The sequence below is a fragment of the Notechis scutatus genome, chromosome 1 (assembly GCF_049901735.1).
Source record: "Notechis scutatus isolate UNSWTSFEM ecotype Mainland chromosome 1, rNotScu1.2, whole genome shotgun sequence".
NCBI classification, from domain to species: domain Eukaryota; kingdom Metazoa; phylum Chordata; class Lepidosauria; order Squamata; family Elapidae; genus Notechis; species Notechis scutatus.
In genome coordinates this window covers 117,961,390-117,983,409 of record NC_142009.1, presented here as the reverse complement: position 1 = coordinate 117,983,409, position 22,020 = coordinate 117,961,390, and the positions used below count along the sequence as shown (strand labels likewise).

At 36.3% G+C, this 22,020-nt stretch overlaps 1 protein-coding gene across 1 annotated transcript in view; it reads right to left on the bottom strand.

Annotated features, from left to right (window-relative positions):
• ELOVL4 (ELOVL fatty acid elongase 4) overlaps positions 1–22,020 on the bottom strand; it is a 44,323-nt gene that overhangs the window by 8,155 nt on the left and 14,148 nt on the right. The window contains exons 2-3 of the mRNA XM_026665174.2: positions 16,698–16,885; positions 13,163–13,243 (exon numbers count right to left, since the gene is read on the bottom strand). Of these exons, the coding sequence (XP_026520959.1) occupies positions 13,163–13,243; positions 16,698–16,885 (269 nt within the window). The remainder of the gene's footprint in view (positions 1–13,162; positions 13,244–16,697; positions 16,886–22,020) is intronic.

The following is a 22,020-nucleotide window of genomic DNA, read 5'->3' as shown; positions in this document are numbered from 1 at the left end:
AAGGGACGAAACGGTAAAATGTGTGTGATAGCATCATTCAAATGTCATAACTTGTATGCTTGCATCAGATATTGGCATGCACGTAAGTAATGGCAAAAATCTGTACAATGCTACTGCCACCCATGTTGTCGTTTTGCTATCATCAAGATGTACTATGGACACTGTTATAATTACTCTCCTATCTCAGGCTGTGTTCGTAATACTTTTCAAATATCATTTAATAGCACAATGAAGACAGAGTTAATCCTAATCATGGGATTATCAAAAGAATACTGATAAATGGATGCATCTTTCCTAAATATTCCATGTCTCAGAAGACAATTCTATTTAATTCTGATTATTTTATTTCAGGAAAACATTATAAACAATTGGTTTCTGCTGCTCCCCACTCCTTAGAAGCACACTGCATGATTTTGCCTTCAGTCAGATGTGCATTAATACCTTGCCTAGTCATAATACCCTATTATAGTCGAGCTGCTTTGAAAAGCAATTCATGACTTTACACAAATGGCTTCTTGGGTACTTGTCAGGACTACAGGTTTATGACCACAGTTAGGCCTGAAATTTCCATTGTTCAGTGAGATGATCATTAAGTCAGTCATGATGATTTGATCACATGACTGTAGAGGTGCTACGATGGTCGTAAGCACAAAGACTGGTTTCAAGTCACCTTTTTCAGCACTGCTAAATCTTTGAATAGCCAGTAAACAAATGGTCACAAATCAAGGACTACCTACATGCATTTAGAACAGGTTGTGTTGTACCAGTATAATGTTCAGAATAACATATTGTGTTACATTGTATTAATTGCAGTAGGATTAATGCATTTCTGGCCTAATCTAAAGCAGACCTGGGCATTTTACGGTCCCTGGGACATATCTGGCCTTTGACTATCCCTGTCTGGCTCACATGAGGTCAATTGGAAATCAGAAATCAAATGTAAATAAGTGTAACACAGGGGGGCAGGAAAAGCATCAGAGTCAGGCGCTACTCTGTGCAATCGCTGTGCACTTCTTCAATCGGCTGGTGGCTATGGGAGGGGGAGGAGAGAGAGAGAGCGAGACAACAGTCCCAATTTGTCATGTGGCCCCTTGGGAAAACAAATTGCCCAGCCCTGATCTAAAGGATTACTAGATTTGTATAAACATTTTTTAAAAATTAAGATTAGTATCAGAGACCCTTTTTGTTGCTTTGCCTATCATTCACATGTCTTATAATTCCTTTAAAGATGTTTTTTCAGTTTTAAATACTGTAGTTTTTAATTGAGATGATGCTGCTCAACATTCTGCAGAGTTTAAAACTAATCATCTACATAATAATTTTACCATTCTCAACTTCTGAATGATTTCATAATAGTGAGCACTGATTTCAAGTTGATTTTTTAAAAATACTAATTTTGTTTTATTGTTGTACTATTTACATGTTCATATATCCCTGTACTAGGTCGGTTTGATTATTGTAGTGCAATAATAGTTTTATACGTCTGTAAGCTGGCTTGAACTAGGCAGCCTGGAAAGATAGCATGAAAAGCATGTGAATAAACAAATAACGTTTTCCAGTCATTACACAGCAATCTAGAAAGTTGATGTTCTGCTACTATTTGAAAGAGCAGAAGTAATCTCTCCCTGCTTTCTAAAACAGTTATTTCATAGCTAACAATATTAATACACGAATGAAGGCAAATATACATGTCCCTTTCAGATTCATGCAGGGAACTACAGAGTGTGTGCTTTGGGCTGTTCTCTGTGTGGTATTCATATGGCGCCTGTTGTTATATGGCTTTTTAGATGTTGATTGGGGTGTTGATGGCTGGCTATGGTTGACCACCAGCTAAGGAGGTGAGGGCTTGGCAGCACAAGCAAATAACAGCCAATGATAGCCAGCCATCAACACCCCAATCAACATCTAAAAAGCCACATACAACAGACAAAACTTCTGATCAAGATGGAGGATCCTGCAATATTGGGAGGGGAGGAGAGAGAGAGCGAGACAACAGTCCCAATTTCTCATGTGGCCCCTTGGGAAAACAAATTGCCCAGCCCTGATCTAAAGGATTACTAGATTTTTAAACATTTTTAAAAATTAAGATTAGTATCAGAGACCCTTTTTGTTGCTTTGCCATGTCTTATAATTCCTTTAAGATGTTTTTTCAGTTTTAAATACTGTAGTTTTTAATTGAGATGATGCTGCTCAACATTCTGCAGAGTTTAAAACTAATCATCTACATAATAATTTTACCATTCTCAACTTCTGAATGATTTCATAATAGTGAGCACTGGTTTCAAGTTGATTTTTTAAAAATACTAATTTTGTTTTATTGTTGTACTATTTACATGTTCATATATCCCTGTACTAGGTCGGTTTGATTATTGTAGTGCAATAATATTTTTATACGTCTGTAAGCTGGCTTGAACTAGGCAGCCTGGAAAGATAGCATGAAAAGCATGTGAATAAACAACGTTTTCCAGTCATTACACAGCAATCTAGAAAGTTGATGTTCTGCTACTATTTGAAAGAGCAGAAGTAATCTCTCCCTGCTTTCTAAAACAGTTATTTCATAACTAACAATATTAATACACGAATGAAGGCAAATATACATGTCCCTTTCAGATTCATGCAGGGAACTACAGAGTGTGTGCTTTGGGCTGTTCTCTGTGTGGTATTCATATGGCGCCTGTTGTTATATGGCTTTTTAGATGTTGATTGGGGTGTTGATGGCTGGCTATGGTTGACCACCAGCTAAGGAGGTGAGGGCTTGGCAGCACAAGCAAATAACAGCCAATGATAGCCAGCCATCAACACCCCAATCAACATCTAAAAAGCCACATACAACAGACAAAACTTCTGATCAGATGGAGATTGGATCCTGCAATATTAATACATTCCTTTTTTTTTCAAATGTAAAGAGAGCCATCATTAAATCTTACTGTAAAACATGCTTGTTGGTGTAGATCAAAATCTTCCATTTCAGCACTCTGTTCCCACAATTGCCAATTCAATGCCTGAGGGAAACAGCCAAGCACCACAGCAGAACAGACTCTTCCCATTTGTATTTTTCATCAACTGGTATTAAAGGGCAGAGTGCATCTGAAACTGGAGGCACGATACAGCCCACACAAAAAATAGGTATTTTAGGTGCATTTGCTCACTGCAATTAATTATGTGGTTGACTGGCTTGTTGTTGATTTTTTTTTTTTTGGAAGGGCATAATTTCCATTGTTAGTTTGTCATTAAGAATACACCAGCAAACCACGGAACAGTATTTTTGAAACTACAGTATATTAGCTCCCTGCAAATCCCTTTGAGTTTTATACTGACAATTTATTTGTTGGGATCAGGGAAAGAAGGCTGGCTTAGAGTCCCATCCCCAAAGGAGTTCCGTTTGGAGGCATCTGCAATTACCGCCACACATTATGTAACAATCCCCGGTAAATTTTTTAGCAGGGTAGTTTGATGGGACATTTGGGGGACATTAACTTTAGGCCTGTTAAAACAATCACAAAATACAAGGTGGCAATAGTGGTACTGTCTGACGAGGAGTATCACTATTTCTGTTTGTATGTTATGCAGAATTGGTAGGCATGGTATGGCATGGCGGAAGGAAGGAAGGAAGGAAGGAAGGGAGGGAGGGAGGGAGGGAGGGAGGAAGGAAGGAAACTGCCATTTACCTTCCCCAGATTAATATATCTAGGGGAATTTTTCTCTTTCTCTTTCTCTGCCTCTGCAGATTGTGGTTTGATCAGCCTCTCTTTCAAACATCTATTAGTTTGCTAACTTTTCTCCCCACCTCAAATTTGTCCCTGTATTGTTCTGTTTCTTCAATGTTTATATTTATACTTCGAATGGTTCCTGATATCGCTGTACGGAATGCACCTATGCAATAATTGCATGAAAAACTTTGATTTTGCTAACATTATTCTTTCCAACCCCCCCAAAAATGTTAGAAATAAATTATATAAGGAAGCTTAAGATTGTATCTTTATGTCTGTTCATCAGCAAGGAAACTCTCCAAGAAACACAGCCAACTATGGCTTGGAGAGAGAAGTATAATAAACATTGATTTAAACAACAACACCAACAAACCCAAGAAATTCATTGTGGAGAAAACCACAATTGCTCTCTTCTAAGCCCCTCCCACCTAGTTATGTGACCCAAAGCAAAGCATGCACAGCATGCTATTCTGTCTTAAGGCACATATATACACAAAGCACAGAGATACAACATGAAAGGAAAGCAGAAACATACAGGTTACATCATTATAAAGTAGAAAATCCAAGTACTTCCTATGGCCTCAACTGTCCTACATGGTTTCACGAATTTATTTTAAATCAGATACTGAATGGTTGACACTTGTTCTAAATGTCTGTGATACTGATTTTCAAAACTATTGTTAATGCTATATTTATTCACATTATTCACTATTAGAGCCAATTCTCCATGTAAGGAGAATTGCTTCCTTCTAAATAGAGTTTTACCAGGGCTAGGGCAGGGGTGTCAAACTCATGTCGTCACGGCGGTGTCACGTGACATATCGGGATTCCCCCCCCCTTGCTAAACAGGGTAGGGGCGGGCCCAGCACATGACGCATCTGGCCTGCTGGCCATGAGTTTAACAGCCCTGGACTAGGGGAACCTCAATTTAGATCCCACTTAGTTATACTGGCCACTCATTATCTTTGGTCCAGCTACCTCTTCCCTCAATTTAATCTCCTCATACATTACTATAAGAATAAGAGCATTGTGAGAAACTATGTGTAACATTCAGGAATATTGGATGATTTGAAAAGTATTTTTCAACCTCAGTAATTTTAAGATGTGTTTCCCATACTGGCCAGGAAATTCTGGAAGTTGAAGTCCATATACCTTCAAGACTGAAAAACACTGACACAGAGGCTGTCAGATGCCTTCAGACTCATCTGAAACCTATCTGATTTAATTTAAAAAAATATTTGGGTCCTCATATATATACAAGATATCTTATATTTTAAATAATTCTACTACACATGTATTTTTTAAAAAAAACTGATAAAAAGACAAAATAAAAAATATGCACAATAAATCTAAAATTGAATAAAGACAATAAAACAAAACATCAACAAATTTAGAAAACAATGTCTCTACTGATCATAAAGAGACACCCAATTTAATCTTTATGGAGGAAGGAATCTGGAAACCCTGAAAGAAGAAATATACTTTATGTGCATCGACTAGCCACACTGCTAAAGGGAATAGAATACAGAGCATGAATTTATATTCAGTTCAACTGTTGCATAACCTCCACTTTCAGTATGTAGTATATTTTTAATTTTCAATATAGAGTATATTCAGTATTCATATATTCCATGAGAGCCGTGATGGTGCAGTAGATAGAATGCAGTACTGCAGGCTAACTCTACCCACTGCCAGGATTTAGATCCAGACTGGCTCAAGGTTGACTCAGCCTTACATCCAACTGAGATCAGTAACATTGTTGGGGACAATATGCTGATTCTGTAAACTGTTTAGAGAGTGCTGTAAAGCAGGGGTCTCCAACCTTGGCAACTTTAAGACTTGCGGACTTCAACTCCCAGAGTTCCTCAGCCAGCGAAGTTGGCTGAGGAACTCTGGGAGTTGAAGTCCGCAAGTCTTAAAGTTGTCAAGGTTGGGGATCCCTGTTGTAAAGCACTATGGAGTGGTATATAAACGTAAGTGCTATTGCTATTCAACATGGAATATATTTTTAGATTGGTGCCTTCATTTTGAAGCTATGAAAGGTATGCTGTTGAAAATAAATTTGGCAACCCACAAATGTAAAAATAAAATTTACATTATTATCAACCAATTTACTGTGGAAAGTACTAGCATCTTCTAAAGAACACAATCTGCGTCAAGAATAATTAACACTACCAAGGGCTACCAAGTTTGGTCTGTAAATATCTGGATAATGATTAGGTGGCAGCAAACAGGAACAAATAACTTTAGCTCTTTGCTGCCATCCAGTAATGGTATAGATGCAGCCCAGATCAGACTTCCTTAATAAAGTGAGCTTGAGGACATAGAAATTCAAAGAACTCTGTGATATGTGCTATCACTATTATTTATATAAAGAAATTGTCTTATAATCTTGATATAAGATTATATCTTGATATAAGATTAAATCTTGAATAATGATATATCTTCCTTTTTTTCTTCAGAGTAAACCTGTCTAAACAAATTCTAACAAAAGAGTAAGACATACAAACAGCCAGGTAAATTGTTGCCATAAAGAATTTGCATAGGTGATAAAACTCATCAGATGGGTTAATATGAGGCAACATTGCATACAATTGTTCCCTGCACCTCCCCACATCTCTGTCCATATATAAGATAAAAGCTGCAACAATGTGAGATTTTGCAAAGCCACAAAGTTCGAAGTATCATCATACATCATTTGCATCACTTCTCTAAGATGGTAATTGATACCAAATTCTTTGAAAAATCTCTCTATAAATCAAAGTTCCAAAGGAAATATGGTGATCTGAAGACAGTTCTGTGACAGCAGAATTATCAACCATGGTAAAGACCCAAAAACTAGTGAGTAGAGAAAGTTCTTGAAAGTTCTCCAGATAAAGAGAGGAGATCATCCACAGGTATTCAGGATGGCTGCTCCACATGAGGAGATGTAGGACAGCAGTTTTCCGTGAGTATGAGTGCAGGAAGATGATGGAACTAGTCATCTTGTTGCAACCATGATAGAGACCTTTGAAGGACACTAAGCTCACATACCTCACTTTCCAATCACTTCCAGAAATTGTTCATTAACTATTGCTAAGCCGTTTTAAAGCCCTTCAAAAAGACAAATTTGAAAACACCGGGTGAGACTGCCTTTAATCCTGAGCAAAATAAAAATTTAATCATAAGCACAGGAATTTAAAAAATCTGAAATCAACAGCAAAAAGCCAAGTAAGATTTTTGATCCTAGAAAGTTATAGGCTAAAGGTTCAGATAAAATTGGCATATGGAAATTTTTACAATAAATTTTGGAATTAATTGTCGAAAACAAACAGCATCTCATGGGAATATAGAATATCGGAGTTGGAAGGGACCTTGGAGGTCTTCTAGTCCAACCTCTGCTCAAGCAGAAGACTCTATACCATTCCAGACAAATGGCTATCCAATCTCCTAAAAACATCAAGTGATAGAGCACCCATAACTTCTGGAGGCAAGCTGTTCCACTGATTAATTGTTTTCATTGTCAGGAAATTTCTCCGTAATTCTAGTTTGTTTCCATTTGTTAATTCTTGTCCTGCCTTCAGGTGCTTTAGAAAATAGGTCAATCCTCTCTTGTCTGTGATTGTGCCTCAAGTATTGAAAGAGTGCTACAATATCATCTCTATTCCTTCTCTTTGTTAAGACTAGACATACCCTGTTCCTGCAATTGTTCATCATTTGTTTTAAGTCTCCAGTCCTATAATTATTTTTGTTGCTCTTCTTTGCACTCTTTCTAGAATCTCAACATCTTTTTTGTATTTTGGTGACCAAAACTGGATGCAGTATTCCAAGTGTGGTCTTATCAATGCAGTATCAAGGAATACCAGCACTTCACATGATCTTGATACCAGCTCTCTGTTGATGCAGCCTAAAACTGCACAGCTTTTTTGGCAGCTGTAGCATGCTGTGGGCTCATACTTAAGTGGTGGTCCACTAGATTTCCTAAATCCCTTCACAGGTAGTGCAGTTGAGCCAGATAGGTTCCTGAATAAGTATAAAACCTTGCTTTTCTCACCACTAAATTGCATTTTGTTGGATAGAGCCTAGTCTCTCAAGATCTTCCTGGATCTTGAGTCTGTCTTCTAAAGTATTAGCTATTCCAGCTTGGTGTCATCTCCAAATTTGATGAGTTCCCCTTCTATCTCCTCATCTAAATTGTTTATGATGATGTTGAAGAGTACTGGGCCTAAGAAAGAACCCTGGAGTACCCCGCTGCACACTTCCCTCCATGTCTATACAGTTCCATTGAGAACTATGGTGGAATGCATTTGGTTAGCCATACAAATCCATCTTGTGGTGATGCTGTCTATCCCACAGTATCTTACCTAGAAGTAGGCTGTAGTCTACTTTGTCAAATGCCTTGCCAAAGTCCAAGTATGCTTGTATACTATGTGCACAGCATTTTGCTGATCTAATAATTTAGAAACTTTGTCAAAAAATGCAATAAGGTTTGTCTAGCATAATTTGTTTTTCATAAACCCGTGTTGGCTTCTACTACGGTAATAGCTTAGTTTGTTTCTTTCATTCATTCATTCATTTCATTCTGAGCCTTAGCTTTTCTGAATTCATCTTTGGGCTATACGCCGCTTTAGTTATGTGTCCCTCTTTCCAGTTTTTATACTCTTTTTGTTTTTCAGTTTATCAGAGAGTTCTTCATGCAACTATACTGGTTTTGCCTGGATTCTCTTATTTTTTTCTTTTTCAGTGGAATTGTGCTGGGTTATCTCAAGTTCCCCAAGCTTCTTGAATTGTTTTCTCCTTTATGATATCTATCCAGATATCTTCCCCAAGCTCTCTCTAAGCTTGTTGAAATCAGCTGTCTTAAAATATAAGATATTAGTATCAGCTCTGAGATTCATCTGCCAAGATTGTTATAAGGAATGCAAAGGGAGGTGGAGGAATTGGAAAGTTCAAGGTTATTTCGTAAGTTGCATTAAAAAATTCCAGCTGCAGTTAATTGGTTCTCGTGATTAATGAAGGGTAAGAAGTGGGAGGAGAGAAGGTGGATTTTGTGAAATGCTGAAAATGATTTTCAGTTTGGAAATTCAATTGAAGTACCAGAGCTGTTCCTAATAAATCAGTTGGAGATTATACTTGTCATGGAGTGATTGATTACCATGGACAATTCTGGATGACTAACATTTAGTTTCACTTTGTTTTAGTATGTATGCCTGCATTATGTTAAATTCCAATATGATACCATCACTCTCTGCCAAAGTTCCCACAACTTCAATCCCTCTGTCATTTCATCTCTGTTAATAATGATTAAGTCCAGTATAGTTGACTCTCTAGTTCTCTCCTCCATCTTTTGGGTGACAAAGCTGTCTGCTAGATTTGTCAGAAAGCTCAAAGCTAGAAAAATAATCAGTATCACCAATGAGAACAAAGCAATTTACATTTGCCAGGTGTGAATATAGAGAGTTTGCAATCCCCAGTCGACTCCTTGGGGAAAGTTCACTAAATTGAATACAAGTGGCCTGTGGGGAGCACAGCAGCCAAATGACTCAAAGAGTATAAAGAGATGTGGTTAAAGAGGTGGCAGGAAGAAAACCATCATTCATGACAGTCAATAAACCCCCATATGGGCCAGGCCATTGGTGAGCAGATGGAGCTTCTATCTACTATGGTGTGCTCCTAGGTTTTTTTTTATGCGGAGTCCCCAAGCAGGTCTGCTTGGTTCTGTGGCACATTTATTCTCCCTTTATTTGTTGTTAAACGCATGTTTTCTTTCATTTCTTCAGTTTGAAGTAAGATGGGGGGGACACACTTTTTTAATATAGTGCCATATATACTGTATATAGGGGATGGAATGGCAGAACCTAGGAATGCCTGAGTAAGTAAGGGGAATCAGCCTAGAATTGTTAGGTAGCCACAAGTGTGCTGTTGACCCTTATCTAACTCTAGATGTTGATTGTTACTTGATTGTTAGTTATTTATTGCTAAAGCCTATGTGCATAGGCTTTAGCAATAAATCAGTTTAATTGAAACTTCACATGTGGACCTAGTCTTTCATGCATGACATTACAGTAAGTATACTCTGGAATGCACAATTTCTGACTGGGATAAATCCATGACATTATACAATCAGTAACCCAGTACATCAATTGTTTCATAATGGACCCAAGAGATCCAACCTCAGGTCTCCCCTCTAATTTAGAACTTCTAATTGCCCTATCTTGCACCAATTCATTGTAACTCTAATGAGTAAATTTGTGGCCTCAGACCACAGGTTACTGAATAAACAACCACACTAGAAGAAAATTGAAAGTGCTTATTCTATCCAGTTGTTGTCTTCAATTAAATATTGTATAAACTACTTGCAAAGACTGTAAACATCTCAACATACGTAAAACACTCTAAAAACCTATAAGAGCAGAAACATGAGACTATTGTCAACAAGCATATATCTACAGTTTGCTAGGACCCCCAAATGATATAAAAATATTTTGTTTATTATGATTAAGAGGCCTATAATTTCTATACCTTGTCTGCTAAGGATTTTTTTTTACATTTAAACCAATTACATTTACAGCAATTGGCTCTTTCTGTCTTTCGTTTCTTTTATTTTATTCTCTTTATGCTAAAAATTAAAAAAAAAAATTTGTTTGTGTGTTTATTACTTCTATAGCTGAATTAGTTGCTTGGTGGCTCATGCTCAGAAGTGTGTGTATGTGTTTGTACACACACACACATATATATACACACATCTAAATATGTATATGTATGCACATAGACACATACATACAGACAGAGAGATTGCATTGATTATTAGTGTGGGGTATTTTTAACTGAAATATTTTTAAAGGCTTCTTTTAAAGCCTAGCTTGTTTGCACAGCCAATTTATAGTGTTCTTAAGCTACTGCAGAAGTGATATGGTGGTTGGATGATGTTATAAATCTATAACTGCTGGATTAATCCATAAATCCATCTCTGCTATTACTGCTATTACTGTAGCTGATTTAACTAAAGTCTAGAATGATGCTGGAATTTGCAGATTTTTAAAAAAACACCTTTTTTGTAGAATTTTGCTTCACAGATCTCTTTACCTAGTTTCTGAAAAGACAGATGGCTATAAAACACAACATTTAAAAATAACACTGAGGAGAGAGAATTCTTGATCACAGAATATTTCTTATCATCAAGCTTTACTATTATTTCCCTCAAAAATATTTAAGAAATCCAATAAGAACAAATGCCACCAAACTAATACTCACTTTATATGTTTCTAAAATTTTAGTTTATGTGTAATTTCCGTTGTATACAGCATAGCCACTATTTGTTTCAATTCTCAATGAACAGACTTTTCACAGTTACTTGATTGGGCTGATGGGCACAATAAATTTAAACTGAAGAAGCCTTTGGACATATATATGATTATAAGAGTGAAACTGGATCATGTTTTTTATCATTATCTAACTAACATCTAGAACTAAGGCTCATGAAAATATCTTGAAGGCAAATTCAAACAGTTCCTCCATATTATATTATCAACTGGTAAGGAAGTGATAATAGTGGTGATTGTCATTAATTTCTAGAAGGAAATAAATTATTATTATTATTATTTTAAAAAATCCTTTAAAGAAGGCAATATTGAAAATATTTTAGCCAAATAAACTTCTAGAATCCTTACAACTTTGTTGCACACATAATAAGCTGGAAGCAATCATTTTTCATGTGTCCAATAAAAACGCATTCTCTTCCTTTGAAAATGTGAGGTTGCCTGATATTGATATCCACTGCTCTGATCATTTTGTAAAAGTCAGTGTTTAGAAGGCCTGATTCACACTGCAGCCTGTAGCTTAGCACATTAACTAAACTTGGTTCAGCACATTTTCATATAAGCCTACAGAGAAATTGCAACGGTATCATGAAAACTGGCTGAAGCTATCAGTATCTTAGTATAAGATGTGAAACGTGATTAGCATTTAAATCTGAATCTGCATCTTATTGCTCTCAAGAATAATCTCAGATGTCTTCAGATCAGAGACATGAAATTCAGATCATGAAATTCTAAAAAACAAACCAGTGTGAATTATTGCCTGTCTCCATTAATTGGAACAAAGGGCTCTGGAAAGCTATAAGAATACAGTATAAATAGTCATTGACTTTCAGTCAGAATTTCCATTGCTAAGCAAGGCAGCCATTAAGTGAGTCGAGGTTCAGTACAGGTAAGTCCTCGACTTACAACAGTTCATTCAATGATTGTTCAAAGTTATAACAACACTGAAAAAGTGACTTAGGACCATTTTTCACACTTATGACTGTTGCAGCATCCCCATGGTAATGTGATCAAAATGCAAATGATTGGCAACTGGGTTCATATTTATGATGGTCACTGTCTCCCAGGGTCATGTGATCTCCTTTTGAGGTCTTCTGACAAGCAAAGTCAATGGGTAAACCAGGTTCACTTAACCACCAGGTTACTAATTTATCAACTGCAGTGATTCACTTAACAACTGTGGCAAGAAAGGTCGTAAAATGGGGCAAATTTCACTTAACAAATGTCTGACTTAGCAACATAAATTTTGAGCTCAATTTTGGTCGTAAGTTGAGGAGTTGTGACCTCTTTTTTTTACCACAGTTGTTAAGCAAATAACATTGTTAAGCAAATCTGGCTTCCCCCATTGACTTTGCTTGTTGAAAACCAGCTGGCACAAATGGTGATTACATCATCCTGGAACACTGCAACTATTGTAAATACATGCTGGTTGTCAAGTGCCCAAATTTTGGTCATGTGACCATGGGGATGCTGCAACAGTCGTGAATGTGAGGACTGGTTGTAAATCATTTTTTTTAGTGCCATTGTGATTTTGAATGGTTGCTAAATTAATAATTTAAATTAATGTAAGTTAAGGACAACTTGAATTGTCTAAGGCAAATTGCCTTCAATAACAAGATGTGACTTAGTTGCAAAATAAATTAGACTAGAGACATTTCCCATTTTCCCAGTTGAGGATATTTAGATGATATAACTTTTAAACTGCACACATTAACTTGCAGTTCTTTAGTACAGGGGATATTATTTGTTCCGAAACAATAAAAACACATACTTCCAGAAACAGGACATTTTACCTGTTTCATGGTATCTCTCATTTAGTATTTAAACCAATTTGAAGTATATACAAAAAGTTAGGGAGTATAATTTAAAATTTAAAATTGAGGGGAAGAGGAGAGATTGGAGGAGATATGGCTGGAAACAAGGGAAGAATCCCAATTCTTATAAGGTCCTGCATGTTTCTTAAAAATAAAGTGATAAGTTTAAACATACTTTTAAAATCTTTTTGAAAGTAACAGGTAGTATAGCTCTTATAAAAGGTCTTACAATATCTATGTGCTGAAATAGTTTTTCACTAGAGGACAGGAAGAGACATAAGTAATATTAACCTATAAAAATAATTTAAGTGATATAGGAATAATTGTTCTTGTTACTCACCCTAACTTCATATTCATTATCTGAGTAATCCACAGACTGGCAGATATAGCTGTATCCTCGAGCTCTTGATGACAAAAGTAGCTGAAAGTAGGAATTCACAAATTAATAGTGAAAAAAATTGTCACTTAAAAATAACCTTTCTAAACTAACCAGCATACTTTAATAAAGCTTCAGTTTAAATTTCTGCTCTCTTTTTCCTCTCAAAGGGTCACTTAAGCTCAATGTGTAAATCCTAGGCTGCAAACTTTGATCTGGGGTATCCAATCCCTATGGAAGTACCACGGATCACTATCACAAAGCTTTTGGCGTGAGAGAATATGAAACTTATGTTATTTATTATAACTTATGTTATTTATTCATTTAACTTAGTTCTTGGGTTTTTTCTATTTCACTGAAGACTTAAGGCATCTCACAACTATTACCACAAAAGAAAACAAAAATACCTCAAATAAAAGCCTACAAATATCGTAAGTGGAAACATTCAACACATTGGAAAAACGGGGCCCTTGGTGCTCTCTGAGCTTAGTTGTTTTCCTGCAGACGATTCATTACCCAAACTAGTTAGCACTGACAGCACTGATAATGTTACCTAGTTTGGGTAATGAAACGTCTGCAAGAAAACAAGCAAGCTCAGAGGCTCACAAGGGCCCCTCATTTCAACTCTGAGCTACAAATATTCTCCTTTATTAGGTTGGAAAAAGACAGCTGTCAGGAACAAAAGAGACTACTGGCCAAATGCAATCCTTGCTCTGTTGCAGTTCAATTTCTAAGCCATTTAAGACTTTCAACACTAACACCTGTTATTATGCCTTAAACCAAAATTACTTGCATTTACACACACACACACGAAATTAGATCTATCTGTCTGTCTATATTCAAACCAAATCAAACTTAAGTTTTTGTCCTAAGCATATTCCTTCTCCTGGTCCTTCAGAGTTTTTGGAAATGGCTTTCAGCATACCGTTAAAAAAAACAAGCGTGTCCTTTAGCGGGAAAAATACCGCTAATCCCCGTCTTAACTTCTAGGAAGTTCCTGAATTCTAGAAGCCACCCGGTTGGGAAAGGGTGCTCCAAGCAACTTATTTCTTTGTCAAAGCCCTTCCCCTCATGTCCAGATTATTCAGCAGAAAGAGGATTACTGCTGTAACAGGCCCTGAGCAAAAGCAAGCTTCTTAATGCTCTGTGATGAAGTGCAGCCTCGCCTTCACATCAATAATTCAGAAGGAGTGTAGTAATTACTACAATAAAACTGGACACTGGATGTATTAGTGAGGGATCATACCTGTCTCATTATGCAGGCATAATATCGAACTATTGTCTTTATGTATGGGTGGGTTCATGCTAAGTTTGGTATAAACTATCAGTAGTGCAGCTGCCTGGATATCTTACCAAATGACATTATAGACCATGAACAGCTACACTTTGATCGCCATTACTCCTCTTATTGGTATTCCCAGCCATCTTTGTGATAGCTACTTAGTGCATTATGTTTGTTTGCTTTTGTTGTTTTTGTATTAAACAACATAATATGATAATGACAGCATAACTAGGATATGAGGCATTTTGTGCAATGTTACAGAATACTGAGGTTCTCCCTATTGCCTACCCAGTAATTGGCTCTATACATTGTTATGGCCGAAACCTCTGTCCCTAAAGCAACCAAATCACTTTGAACTGATTAAGCAGGGATCAGCTCCCAGCAAAGCAGAAGCATAGTTTATATACCTCTGTTCTACTACATTTCAAAGACAAGACAAAGGCAAACACACTGTAAACAACAACATGGCAATGGAATGTTTTTGATAAACCCATCTGAGTGACCTTCTCATTATTCACCCCCTCCTACTAGATTAGTATGTTAGCTATAGGACCTCTGAAATATGGCCAGAGAATAGAAAAGATTTGGTTTACTGAACTACAGGTTCATGACTGATTCTTCTCCCTGTTGCTACTCAGGGTCAATTCAGCATGCTATAAATGTTGTCATAAGGGCTCTTTAAGCAATTCACATGTGGGGGGGCATCTCATGGGTCTGGTCCTAAATGCAGTTCATATGGTCCCTTTTATCGCCACCACATAAAATGTTTTGAACAAATAAAAATGTTTCAGGAATCTTAGTGGGGGGGGGGGGGAAGAAAAGAAGACAGACAAAAAAAATTTTCACTTAAATTGATGCTAACATTCCAAAATGATTGTTTATCACATCCTTTAAAAAACACCAAGATAAACATCTAATTATCTAAACATTTAATTATCTAATGTTTCTTTCAAGAGTCGGGCAAGATTTTTTTTAATGCTGAAGACTAAGAGCAGCCCTAGATTTGCCTGCTCAGCTGGTAGAAGATGGAGTGCTGAGACAGCCATAGCTACTTGCTCTTCTGGTAGATGGCTCAGGATGTCTGGTGACTAGTGAAGGCAAATTTGTTATGCTTTTGCATACTCTGCAAGATGCAGTTGCAAGCCCTGTCTGCTTATACTGTGCTTTGGTATAAGAATATACCAAATACTGCTGGAATATTGTTGCACATCTGATACTACACTCTATATTGTGTTACTTTCAACCAGGCTTTGTTGAAATTAATCTTAGGAAATAAATTCTCACATAATTCTAAACCATAAATCATTGTTTACATAAATTTCATGTAGCTATGCTAAGCTGAAACCAAGCAAATCATGTCATGACTTAACATAATTGTGGTGCTAAATAATTCATGCGTGTCCCTGAGTTTCGAATGGGCGTTATTGAAGGGATTTAATATTGTTTCTTGTCCTCTGCAGTAAGAAGTCAGTTCACAAACTTTGAGTCTGCATTCCACTCAACAATTTCAATGAATTCCACTCACTCCTGCATTCCACTCAACAATTTCAATGAAATCGATAACTAAATGCGGAAACATCCACCTTTTAAATGCAAATCAGGCTGGCCAAATATTTGTATTTCACCTGAAATAATGAGTCACAAGAACAGGTTTCCTTGAGTTATGACTGTAATGCCCATCGCAACCGTAATTGTTGTAAAGTGGGTCAGGCATGTGACTGATGTGATTTTATTTTATTTTTTTGCAGAAATCATTAAGCGAGAACCAAAGGTTTGCTATGGGCATGGTTTTGCCAAAAATGGAAGTAAATGCTGGTTTTCAGCAAAACCATTGACAAATGCAGTCATGTGACTGAGGGATGCTGTAAGTGACTGTAAATGTGGCTTAACAGCCATTTGCCTGAAGTGCAGTAACATGATTGTGTGGGGTGGGTACATCGGAACTTGAAATCCGCCTGTATCCCCTAGATATGTCCACTGGAAGTTCGAATGGTGACTAAGCAACAGGTCGTAAGTCGAGGACTACCTATAGCAAACCTGGCTACAGTCGTAAATAGAACTCCCTTGCAATTAGACATATTGTACTCTGAACTGCCTTCTGAGAAGACAAGTATAAGACTGGATATATACATGTAGCTATATTTATATATCTGTCTGCGCATTACAGGCCTATCTAATGTGTGTCCTTATCCATGTTCAGCATGAAAGCAGAAATACCTCTTTGAAAATATAGAAGTTAAGTAGGACCATTCCAAAGTTGTAAAAAATCAACAAAAAGCGAAACTGGAAAGGTTCCCTTGTCTTCATCCATTTAGGCCCAAGCCAAACAGCGAGGAGGTAAAGTGTGCTTATTATCAAGGTTGGAAAAGGAGATTGCATCATAGGCCAGTTGTCAACACGTTTATCTGAAAGGAAAACAGAAAAAATATGTCTGAGAATACGCTTTTGCATCCTGTTTTAAATCAAATTCACATACATGGGGAGCCTAGAGTGTTATCATTTTAGCCAATCAGTGGCATTTTCCCTCTTTCCCCTAGTTTTCTGTTTCCTCCCCTTTTTTGATGGGACAATAATTCTGTAGGCCAGGTGCTTCCTCCCTGGGGATTTATTTTTTTCCAAATAAGTTTGATACTCCTGCAAATTCAGGCTGCCTCTCTATGGGTTTTTGTTTTTAGCAACTAAACAATATTGCTTTGGAAAACTGATATTGCCATTCCATGCTAAGTCATATAAACAAAATTGCAAACTAAGAGTTATATGCTTTGGATTACATTATAAATGTTAAAAATGAGTACCACAAATATTTAAGTGGCTTTATGACTTGTATTGGCAGTCCTTTTTTTCAATGTTTGAACAAAAGCTTTGATGCATACATTTAATCCAAGGAGCAACCATGTGAGCTGGGCTTATACGCATTAATATTTATACATACAGATCATTTTAGAGTATTAACTCTGCTTTTGACATTAGAACTGTCATATTCTGTTGAACTGATGCAAGAGGAAAGAACTTCTATTTTTCTATCACATATACAGACCACATTAAGAATACATATCATTTGAGCTAAGCTATATTTTTTTCTTCCAACTATGTGAAACCAAGTGACATGGTATTCATAGCCTGAACATGAGTTACCATTTGCATCAGTGAACTGTCAACTGTCTTTTTAAAAGTCCCACCGGTCAGTACAGAGCACAAGAAGTTCAAAGGACAGAGATCAGTTCATAAAACATACATGCACATAATACCGAAGAATTTTATCTGAAGATTACTACATGTTGATTGGTGGAGCCCCATCAAAGCTGACACCAGTCTGAGCATAAAGCAACTCAAAGAAGTAGTGCAAGATCAGAAGATGTAGAGAGACCTGACTCACAGAATCTTCAGACATGAATGAATGGATCATAATTATCAATTGGCAGAGCAGGAAAATGCTTGGAAGAATAGTTATTCTTGAATATTCCATTAGACTTGCTTAAAGAGGGCTTTGACGCATATTTGAAATTAACTGTAGCAGGAGGGATACAAATTCAGGGAGTATCCAGGAAGAAAAAGTTAAGTCATTAATATATATATATAATCCTAATAGAAAGGGAGAGACATCAATAGCACACCATTAACACAAACCGTGAAGATTGGGACTCAATAATGCTGTAACCTGGGTGCCTGTAATAGTAGGGTTACCTTGCTAATAATCTTCACATGCTTTGATTATTCTAAGTGGGTTCTGGGAGAGGGTGGAAATTTGGTAAGACTGATAACAGTTCACACAATGTAGTTGGGATACAAGAAATCAAAATTATTATATTTGAGAAAGAAGAAAGGATAGATTTCACTCAACAAATGTTGCTGGAAGGAAATGCTGTAGTCACCTCTCAAACAGAAATTGCTGTCAAATTCCATGCAGCTGGGCAAGATCAAGGAACCATGAAAACAAGGATTGTTAATTTGGAGTCAATGCATAATCCTGGAAACTGTAATAGAATTTCCCAGCCTAATTTATAGTGCATTAATTAAGGTGGAGTCTCTGATTTTTTTGAAACATTTCTTCCCTTGGGCTGAGTTGTCATTCCATAGATAGTGCCTCCTCTGTTTTCTAATATTATTTCTGTCTTTTCCCTTCCTTTCCCACCCTCAATTTCTCAGATGATGTCACCCATTGATAGATTAAAAAGGAATGGGAGAAAGTTGCAACTTTTTTTGATTCCCCTATGCAGCTGGGACTTTTTTTTAGATAAGCCTTTTAACAGAAAAAAATCCTTACTTGAATATTGATTTTTCAAGTGACAATTTAGGATTACGCATATTAGGTTTGATTAAAGCTACTTCTATAAACTGAGCTGAAGTCTGCATAGAAATGTACAACTGTTACATACAGCTTTGGTTGATTCTTTGGAAAATGTAAGATATATGCTTCTTTCTTTCAGCTGCAAAAGGGACCTTTCTAAAGCTAATTTTGTTCAGCTGACTACATATCTATCCTGATATACCTGATGATATCTAAAAGGAGCTGCTGAGGAAGAGGTATGTAAATATACACGAAGGAATATAAATATGTATGAATTAAATAAACGAAATTTCTTTATAATTGACATACACATTCAGTGGGATAGATTCATTGGGAAAATTGCTGGGGGAGGCCAATCTGTAGTCCCGTGAAGCATTTGGTGTGATGTACTCAGTTCCAGAATTAGCTAAAGTCTGCAGGCTCCTTTGTTACAGCAACAGTTGTCTCTGCCATAACTATTCCCAGGCTCCAAAGATAATGGGAGAAATGGGGCATGTTGGAAATATATATCTGCTCTATATTTGGTACTGTATGTAAAATTTTGGACCTATTAAAATAATAGGAAACAAAGACAGTAGTAACAACAACAACTGGCAATGAAACATAAAAAGAATTATTTGCCTCCTTTCATTTTATCTGAAATAAGTCTGGCAGTTTTTTCATCACAACTTTCTCCCCCTTCCGATCTCCATAGGATCGATCTGTCTAAATATAAGCTTGTCACTTGATAATTTTCAGAAACTACAGAAGAAACTGCTTGCTTCCTTTCTTCCCTAACACAATATTAAATATTCCTTCTTTTGGGGTGGCAGCAGAGGTGAAAAACAACAACAAAAAAAAAAAACGACAGCTTGGCTGAAGTAAAAAGGAAATTGATGGATATAATTTGCACAGGCTGTTTTTCTTCCCTTGAACAGAAGAGGTCAAGTCCAAGGAATTATGTTAAGCAATTATCAACTGCTGCTGCCGGCCCAGCATTACATAAGGAAGGAATATTCTGTCCACAGGGATTTGACAGATTTTGAGCACCTAAAAGCTACACAGATCCATCCAAAGCTATGTAAGGTGGGGACACAATATACTAAAGGCAAAATGGGAACATGATTTAAGTTATCAATGTCTCAACTACAAAGGGAAAGAAAATGTACATTGTAATCGATTATTCTGTGTTCACAATAATTGATAAAAAAAATCAAGTACTGGTATTTAATTGCATTCATTTTGTGACTTTCTTTGCTGTCACAGATGATGATAAATCATGTTTTGATGATGATAAATCATGTTTTGACTAGTCTGTTTACTGGGTGATGATCAGACGATCATCACTCAGTAAACAGACTAGTCAAAACATGATTTTGACCTAGAGAACTCTTATAATGCAGCGGATATATTTGCACTCTACTTTTCTATTGGGCAAACAAAGCAGCTTATAAAGTTGAATTGAACTTGTTAGAGAAAAAAATGAGAGTTCAATATCCTATTCACTTTGGAACGTAAAGCTTAATTATATAAATATTTACCAAAGAATAAATGCCAAGCTCAGTACTTATTCCAAGGACATGAATATAGGAATAAAGTCACATTTTGTGAGATGGGGGCCTATATAAATATGATAAATGAATGAATAATGAGCCTTATTTGCTGGAAGTAAAGAACTCCTCTAAGTACATCAATTTATCTTAGTCTTTCCAAGCAGGTCTCCTCTTCATTGTTGAAATGCAATAGTCATTACAATTTCTAGGGACTATGCTGGAACTACTAAACCAATCAGGAGTTTTCTTCAGCATTAGCTGACAGACACAGAGTTACTCAACCCAACATGTCAACACTGCATTTCTCTGTGTTTGCTGTTATTTCTTTCAAACAGATTTCAATGGGTTCAAAGAAGCAGCTACATTACTGTCTATTTTAGTATCTTTGTCATTTAGTTTCAAGGAAAACTTTCTTATATTTAGCATACCTATTTTAATGTAACATAGCAGAGTTGCTCTGTTCATATTTTTTTTTTAAAAAACTATAAATCTTAACTATAAATACTTTTAAATATAAGAGGTATTAAAATACAATTAGCATGGACTCTTTTGTTACATCTTCTGATAGAACTTTTCCCCAGGTATATATCAAATTTTTGTCATTGTTCTGGTTTCCTGCAGTTATATTTTTCCCATAATTTTCCTTACTATATTCCTGTGCTAATTTTTCCTATTTTTAGGGACAAAAATCAGCAGGGTATCACATAACCTGTCATATATGTTATCCTTGACATAGGATTGTAGTAGAGCCTGACCATTACTGTCTCATATGTCATTATGGTTGTAAAATGGGTTAGTCATGTGACTGACCTGATTTTGTGTTTTTTTGTAAACATTGTTAAGCAAATGTAGTGGTCATTAAGGAAACCAACGGAAGTAAGTGCCAGTTTTTGGCAAAACTACCATAACACACAATCACATGACACTGAAGTGGCGATAAGTCAAAGACTACGTGTAGAACTCAGGATGGACTAGAATCTTGAATCCCCTCAATGCAATAAGTAAATAGGCCTGTAAGATGTAACAAAGCAACAACGCAGGAGGGAACCCCAATCCATTTGGTTTAATTTGAGGGGTAAAACTGTGAAATAGCTGATAACAGTTTACACTATTTTCCAACAGATGGAAAATAGATGGCATCTACTTCTTATAATTCAAATGCAGGTATGTATGTATGAATGTATAGCTTCTATTCTAAATTGCCACCAGAGTTTGGCTCCCAGTAGAAACCAGTGCACATGCAAACACAAGTCCAGTAGCTTCTGCAGTCACAAAGAGGACAGGGGGATGCTTGTTTCTTAATTGATGTATCAGCATGATATGTAAAAGAAAGATGCCTCTCACTGCTGCTTGGATGATGAGTTATGAATTACGTCTAAAGAGTGTTTCTATTGTATCTCATGTGAGTGAGTGTCAAATAGTTGCAGCTTGTATGAAAAGCCATTTTTCAAAAGCATTTTCTCTTTTGATATGATATATCAACATTGTGAAAAGACTATCTTCTTTTAAAAGATGTGATACTGAATATGTGCCAAGGAATATTTTGTATGATTGCCTAAGGATAAAGCACCAATCAACAAATATTATGCTTAAAACATTTATGAAATATTATGTTGGAAATAAATTTTTAAATATTAATATTTTAGAATGTCTTTAAACTAGATTTTTTTAAAAAAATCTAGCATGCTTAATTGTATATGCTAAAATTATTTTAACACTA